The sequence below is a fragment of the Tachypleus tridentatus genome, chromosome 10, assembly GCF_004210375.1.
Source record: "Tachypleus tridentatus isolate NWPU-2018 chromosome 10, ASM421037v1, whole genome shotgun sequence".
Classification (NCBI taxonomy): Eukaryota; Metazoa; Arthropoda; class Merostomata; order Xiphosura; family Limulidae; genus Tachypleus; species Tachypleus tridentatus.
In genome coordinates, this window is record NC_134834.1 from 180,482,095 (window position 1) to 180,490,204 (window position 8,110).

General features: G+C 32.0%; 1 protein-coding gene across 1 annotated transcript; it reads left to right on the forward strand.

The window, feature by feature from the left end:
• Positions 1–5,209: 5,209 nt before the first annotated feature.
• Positions 5,210–7,905, forward strand: LOC143228281 (thiol S-methyltransferase TMT1A-like). Its single transcript, XM_076459564.1, has 2 exons — positions 5,210–5,342; positions 6,798–7,905. The coding sequence occupies exons 1-2, from the start codon at positions 5,295–5,297 to the stop codon at positions 7,032–7,034; spliced, it is 285 nt and encodes a 94-aa protein (XP_076315679.1). The 5' UTR covers positions 5,210–5,294; the 3' UTR covers positions 7,035–7,905.
• Positions 7,906–8,110: the final 205 nt, after the last annotated feature.

The following is an 8,110-nucleotide window of genomic DNA, read 5'->3' on the forward strand; positions in this document are numbered from 1 at the left end:
CGTATTTAGTTTGACGTCTGCTGGTTCGGTTCTCGCGTGGCTGGCGTCTTCGGTGCCGCCTTTGTTTCGCTCGCCAGTTAATTATATTATGACCAACCCACTTCTTCACCTTAAAAAGTCAAAATAAAATAAAGGCAAAAACCCCATGAAAATTTCAATAATTTTTCACGTGAGGGGACGAAGAGGAACCACAACGTTCCTGACCACCCCAGTTGGAGAGAGAATTCTTCAGACTTCTTTCTCTCAAAGCTAAACTCCTGCCACGTTCGTTTACGTCTACGTTTCGTGGGTCATTCTATCAAATTTGATCAGTATTAAAATACTATGATTTTCTTATATTTGTCAATAAGTCATATAAATATAAAATGTATTACTGTTTTCAAGAGTTTGTTACTATTATATTTTTTTATTAAATACTGTGTTAAAAATGTTTTACCTGCAATGGTGTACATTAAGAACTTCGAACGTATAATTGCAAGTGTATTGGATAAATACCCGTGTATAATAATTTCCTGTTAGCATATCATAGATGCATGGGTTGTTGTTTTTCGTTTATTACACTAAAGTTTGGGCATGGCCGAGCGCGTAAGGCGTGCGACTTGTAGTTCGAGGGTCGCGGGTTCGCGCTCGCATCGCGCTAAACATGTTCGCCCTCCCAGCCGTGGGGGTGTATAATGTAACGGGCAATCCCACTATTCGTTGGTAAAAGAGTAGCCCAAGAGTTGGCGGTGAGTGGTGATGACTAGCTGCCTTCCCTTTAGTCTTACACTGCTAAATTAGGGACGGCTAGCACAGATAGCCCTCGAGTAGCTTTGTGCGAAATTCCAAAACAAACAAACAAACACTAAAGTTTGGACTCAAGAATACTAACATGATTTGTTGTGCTTACGTTCGTTTATTTCGCTGTATTCATTGAGTGTCCTTGTTCGTTTATTTAACAGTCACGTGAGTGTTTAATAAAGTCGGTCCGGTTTTAGGGGTTGGACTTTAGTCTGTGGCGTAGACAGAGCGACCCTAGGAAATTCTAAAGAACTCGTGAATAAAGCCAAATTTTATTTCGCTTGTTTTACTAACTCAATCGATTAATGGTAAGCCTGAGCAATTTTGTTATAATTGACGTCTTGATAGCGAGTGTTTTCTTCATTTTGCATTGGAAACATAAAACTGTAAACCAAAGGAATCTATGCTTTCATTCTTAATAGGTATATAAGACCACTTGTAAAGAAGTAATTGCATGTTTTAAATAAAACTATTTTCTTATATGACCACGATAGATTATTATGACCCGTGTTTGAAAACATATAATCAAGGTGTGTTTGTAGTGGGTAATGTCTTACTTTATAAGTAAAACTTACACTAAAACTATTATTTCAATATTTATTTTGTACCATGAGGATCAACTTTATAATTCCCTGAGAAGGGCGATAATGGAAATCTGTAAATAACATACAATAAATTTTATTTCGTGATTAGCTTAATAAATTTATTTATATACGTGATTCACTAATGTTTGGTTTTAAAGGATTTGTGCAAACTGTTGTGTTTAACCAATATTATTGTAGTAATTAAAACTATTAATATTATGTTGCTGTTTTAAATAATTCTTTGTATAGAGCAGGGTTTTTGCTGGTTTGGATTTTTTACATTACCACTGACTCATCTTTTTTTAAACTATTTGTACGTAGCATAGCCGTAGGAAGCAAATATGGAGTGGTCAGGCCATTAAAACAACGCCATTTGTGGGAGTTTGGGAGCATAGCTCCAGAATAGTTTTAAAAATTTAATCCTGAGCCGTTTTAACTGTAAATTATGCAAAAACAAAGTTGTAGCTTTACATACCACCAAAAAATGATCAGACCATGATAAGAATGGCCTCACAATTTTTATGGTCCGTGTAAACATTTTTCAAAAACAAGCTGAAATTTGATGAACTCTGATTTTAAGAATTGTCAAAAGATTATATATCATTTTACACAAGCAAATAATGTTCTTACCATTTCTCTACAGAACTTTTCATTACAAAAAATGCAAACTCAAACGAACTTAGCAAGGGTTTATTTTAGAGAGAGAGAAGTCTATATTTCAGTGTCTGTGATATGTTGGCGATAAATTAAAAATTTTATCTCCTTGTCATTCTACAGTCTACAAACGTCGTTTAATGTGCATGATAACATTTAACCTCAGGAATTTACCTAAGTATAAAGTATGTTTTCCTACCCGAATGAATATACCTTCTAAGGGAAACAAAGAAGGTGTGCATTTATTATATTTCGTTGAGATTAACAATATATCAGCCATTGTTACTATATAATTATAATTAAAATGTTTGTTGTTAATACCAAAAACAGTGTGAACCAATATTTCAAAGAAACGAGGGAGGTGGTATCCTAAACGTGACATTTATGAAATATTGAATATTGAATTTCTTGAAGAATTTTTGTCAGGTTTGAATTAAAGTCGAAAATTTTACTGTGTAAAAGCTCGAAGATTTCCAGACATTTTTTTTATATAAAATAACAAATATATACACCTAAGGAATATACGTAATCTAATATTAAAACATTAGACATTGAGCATACGATCACCAATATTGAAAACAAGTGGGACACCTACATAAGGTACGAGATAACATTTTTAACAGAAGTATTACCAAGTAAATCATTTTTGCTGCACACAGTTATAGATTTAATTAAAAATAATTATTTTACTGTAGTCATCACACTAATGTGTTAACTAAATCAAAAAATCAATTAGAGATAGAGAAGTGATTTATTTTTTTACATCCTTTTCCAAAGAAACTCAGGCCCGGTATAGCCTGAGTTAAGTCGTTCGACTCGTAATCTGAGGGTCGCGGGTTCGAATTCCGATCGCACCAAACATATTCGCCCTTTCAGCCGTAGAAGTGTTATAATGTAAAAATCAATCCCACTATTCGTTGGTAAAAGAGTAGCTTAAGCGTTGGCGGTGGGTGGTGTTGACTAGCAGCCTTCCTTCTAGTCTTACACTGCTAAATTAGGGACGGCTTGTGCAGATGCCCCTTGCGTAACTTTCCGCGAAGTTCAAATACACGAGAACTGATGAGAATTTTTCCCAGTATTAGCTTTTCATGTGGTAAATTCTCACAGAAAGTTATTAGTCGTATGTGTGATTATTTCCCAATTTTCTTTCTTATATCATCAATTTGTGAGTTTTATTTTTTCTTATATACTGTGTCCTTACACATTTTAGGTTATTGTTTATCTTGAATTAAAAGCAATTTATTTTACAAAATCTATTCTACAGTACTTTTTAATTCATTATCATCTGTTCATAAATAATAAATCTTGCCTCATGGTCGTAAAGTTGTCTTTCCTAGAAAATAAATTTCTATTCTATATATATATATATATCTGTGTTAAATAAATTGTAAGCTGCAAATTAAATTGTGATTTACTTCGTGAGCTATATGGTGAGTATATTAGTACGTTAGCTATCGATTGATTTGAGGGGAGATTGTGCAATCGGGTTTGTTTATGAGTTAGGCAAAAATTTTTTTTTGGTAGTTGTCATTTTTAACTTCCTGTATCCTTTTATCCATTTCCTTTCTTTCCACTACTTCTGATCTGATTTCGTGCTGTTGCTGTTTTCTTGAAGGTTGAAGTTTATTCAAATTTCTCTTTTATTTTCACCACTATTTCATTTATGAAACCGGTGTTGTAACATGCTGTATGCATTTGTTGCTGATGAAACCAATTAAAATATACCCATATAATGATTTGTTTAGACTCGTCTACAGCAATATAATTTGTAACAACTGTTTGGAATTAAAATTGACGTGGAATTTAAAAGTGTGAAATATACATATAAAACAAAGGTTACTTGTAGTGTTTTAAATCATTACTTTGTATTCTTCGTTTACTCTTTTAATTCTGATACCAAAAGAAATTCTGTTGTTTCGTTAAAGTGGAAGGCCTGGTATGGCCTAGCGCGTTAAGGCGTGCGCTTCGTAATCTGAGGGTCACGGGTTGTAATATGCTGTATGCATTTATTGCTGATGAAAATTATCTGAAACCAATTAAAATATACCCATACAATGATTTGTTTAGACTCGTCTATTGCAATATTATTTGTAACAACTGTTTGGAATTAAAATTGGTAAGGAAATTAGGAGAGTGAAATACACATAAAAACAAAGGTTACTCGTACTGTTTTAAATCATCAATTTGTCAATACTGAATTTATTACAGATACCAACGGAATATCTGTTTTCTTGTTAAACTTTTTTCTCTATCTCTTGTCTGACGAAAAGTAAATGATTGATACTTTTCCAAAAATCAAAAAGAAAACTGTCTGAATTATAATTGGAAAGCTCATTCTCAGTGCTGTAAATAGAAAATGTAACACACTAGTTCCCATATATATGCCACCCGCTACTACAGCGGTATGTCTACGGATTACAACGCTAAAATCAGGGGTTCAATTTCCCTCGTTGGTCTCCCGGAAATAGCCCGATGTGACTTTTCTAAAAGAAAACACACACACACACACACACACACACACACACACACATATATATAAATATGTAACTATGGTGAATAGTATATTAATGAATTTATCACACACAAGTGTTCTTGGCATTTTAATAACTTACGCTTCCTTGTTAGGTATCTAGATTTTCTATGTATTAGAAAGAAATACTTGTGAAAGAAAAAAATATATTGATCACAAGATACCGAATATTTCTTGTAAACTTCCACATCTTTCAAGTATATCGTTAAAGGACTTTAATGATCTCTCACCATAGTCATTCCAGATATAACGTTCATAAAACTTTGTTTACATATTACACGTACATTTCAAAAGAGTATTTTAATTTAATCTGCATACAGTTTAATAACATTACTGATCACAAGGTGCAGTTATTTCTGGAACATTTTAAATTTTCATCTAATCAAAGAATGTATGTGTTTGAAGTAACTAAACCATTCTCTTTTCTTCTCCCTGCACAATATGTATGATGTTTATAGTTACTATTCTGTTATATCAGTCTCTGAATTGAAACATCGACAAATAAAACATTTTACCCTACATATCTGCCTACTACTACACATTATTGCACCATGTAACTTCAACCACACATCAATCTCTTTCTTACGTGAAAGTTCTGAACCAAGGATACAAGTTCCTCATGCACTCGAACGTTTCTCTGTTTTCACTGAGTGACCTTGAGTGGTTATGTAGGTATCACATGTCTGTTTTTGGGTGATTTGGCAGTTTTAACCCAGATCGTGTCAACTTGTGTTTTGTGTTCTGTGATGAAGATTCAGGACTTTCTGCACGAGATCAAGAGAGTACTTGTACCTGTAAGTAGTAAAAACAAGAAAATAGTTATCGAAATACACCATTGCTGGCTCCATTTCTAGTATTTCTTAACCAACACTACTTCTCATTTATATTATTTGCTTTCTATAACTGGAACGAAAACATTGTGTGGATAAGGTGGATAAACAAACAGCATTCTGAACTAAGTTTAGACATCTTAGTACTAAAACAAAATTCGTGATCTCCAGTAGCTCAACGACAAGCATTCAGAAAGGCTTATAACTCTAAAAGTGGATTTTGATATCCATAGTGGGCACGGTACAGATAAATCGTTATGTAACTTTCCACTTAACAACAAACCAGTCCTCCTGTTTTAGTCCTTACTGCGTGACTGGTAACGTACGATTATAAGTTAGATATTGAGAAGTCTTCTACATTGGACATTTTCTCTGCTTATATACGTTTGAACTTGCACGATCCCCTTTTATATTAATAGTTTATACAGAAGTCGTGGATACGGTTGATATTATTCAAACGTAATATACGAAACCAATTCATAAATTGGGTGGGACAAATTTTTTTTTTTTTTTCAAATTTAAATATTATTATCTGAGCTATGTAAATACATCTAGATTAATAGCTTCTTTTATTCACTAAGAATGCCGAATACACTAATAAAATCGTTCCTTTAAAAGCCAATAAAATCAGAATGGAATGGTTAGCTTGTACGAGAGAAAAACGTTTTTGGAGAATAGTTGGAAATATATTTTTTTCTTTAGAATTAAGCATATACTAATACAATGAACTGTCTATACTAAACCTATCTCAGGGATGTAAGAAAGGTTTTAAACTTGAGTTTTCAGGCTTAACGTTGAACCGCTGAAAGGCGACAGTACTTGTTCATTGTAATAATTATACCACCAGGGTAATAACCTTAAACGACCTATTTTACAACATTAAAATTAACCAGAACATTCAGAAAAATGATTCACTTTTATCAAGCATTTCAACACCAAGACCAAAAACCCACATCTGAAACTTAAAGATAACGAAAAACGTGTGGGAATATAACAGTACTTTCCCAAAATTAGACGTTTCCATTCGTCTTTATCGATTTGAAATACATAGGAAACTAGCAGAAATTAGTGGGATTAATCGCAATATTTAGAATGTTTTCTTATAACGTTTCTCTTTTCTTGACATGTATATTGTTACCACAAAAAACGATGGACTCTTGAATAAATTTATGCGTACATTATTCAGAAAATATACTTAAAAACGAGATTTGGGAGACTTATGATCTATTACTGTGTGTTTCAGTCTTGTTGTAGTAATATAATATTTATTATAAATTTATTTTATACATTTGAAAATGCAAATTTTATGAACTTACCACTTTACTTGTCGTTTTAGTTTATTTATTTATGCTTTTATTTGTTTAGGGACTCAAAATTACTGTTGTTGTTTTTCTATATCAGTATTTATTTCCTAAATAGGGAGGAAAATTTCTTTACTGCGAACATATCGGGTATGATCGTAAAACTTGGAAACGTTTCGCTCAATGGATTATGGAACCGTTATGGATTTTTATGTTTGAAAACTGCCACCTAACCTTAGATACAGGAGTTTCTGTAAGAAAAGCAGGATTTACCGACGTTTCCCAAAGTGTGGTTAACATAGAAGGATTATGTTTCCTATATCGGCGTCATGTAATTGGTATTGCTACTGAATGATTCCTTTGATCTGGAAGTTATGGTTATTGTCACTGTTTAAAAGCAAAAATGTTTTAATTATTAATTACTAATATAAAAACTGATGATTTATTTTGTGTTATTTTTAGCTTAAGAAGAATGCAAAGTACTTTCAAGGTAATCAAAGCGCTTCATTTCTTCGAATAACATTTCATACTTTATACAGTCTAGGTAAGTAATTTAACCGAGCAATCGTCCTAACTTTAGAGTGACGCTAATACGACAATATAATATAATACATATAACATACATTGTAAACATTTGTATCTAGCATTATAATAAGACACCTATCAAAAGAGTTCTGCAGAAAGAATGATACCAGTTTCTATTGAAGAAATGCTGTCATTAACTATCTTTTAAAATAGATTTTGAAAACTGAAATAAAGACTTAGCCAGACAATATAATTGACATCACATCAACAAAGCTTAATCACAAAAACTAATATTTCACGGATTTTACATGTTTTATAAAAACAAAAGGTTGGAAAGAGGATTAAGAGGACATATCATGTTCTAAACTCCTGGTTATCTACACTATAAAAACTTATTAGGATATATATAAATTGTAACAGAAATATATGAAACATAAGTTTTTTTACGGAACTTTATATTATTCCATCAAGCTACAACAGATACTTGAAAATGATGATATAAAGATTATGTCACTTTTCTGCACAAAGAATGTTGTGAAAGGAATTTTAAATGAAATTTAAAATAGAACAAACTTATAAAAACTATTTTCGATTAAATTTAGATTAAATTAAAATAATACCACAGCTACAGAGAGTGAATAAATGAATAGTGCATAATTCAACTGAAATTTTAAAAGTTGATGTATACCCTATTCTAAATATGTCAAACAAATAAATGTGTGTTTGTGGTAGCATGCTGATAAAATGTAGAGTAGACTGATATGTAGAGGAAAATATTTTTATTTGTCGATGTTTAGATACAGAATCTGATGTAAAACAATTGTAAATATACAAATCACATTAATGTTCACGGGAAAATATGTGAATGGTAAAGTAACTTCAAACACGCACATTGTTTCCTTTTAA

What these genes read in the sequence shown, in the direction of transcription:
- LOC143228281 (XM_076459564.1), top strand. Translation starts at nt 5,295, where the DNA reads ATGAAGATTCAGGACTTTCTGCACGAGATCAAGAGAGTACTTGTACCT. An exon ending in TCAAGAGAGTACTTGTACCT is followed by an intron (nt 5,343 to 6,797) that starts GTAAGTAGTAAA and finishes TTTCCTAAATAG; the next exon opens with GGAGGAAAATTTCTTTACTG.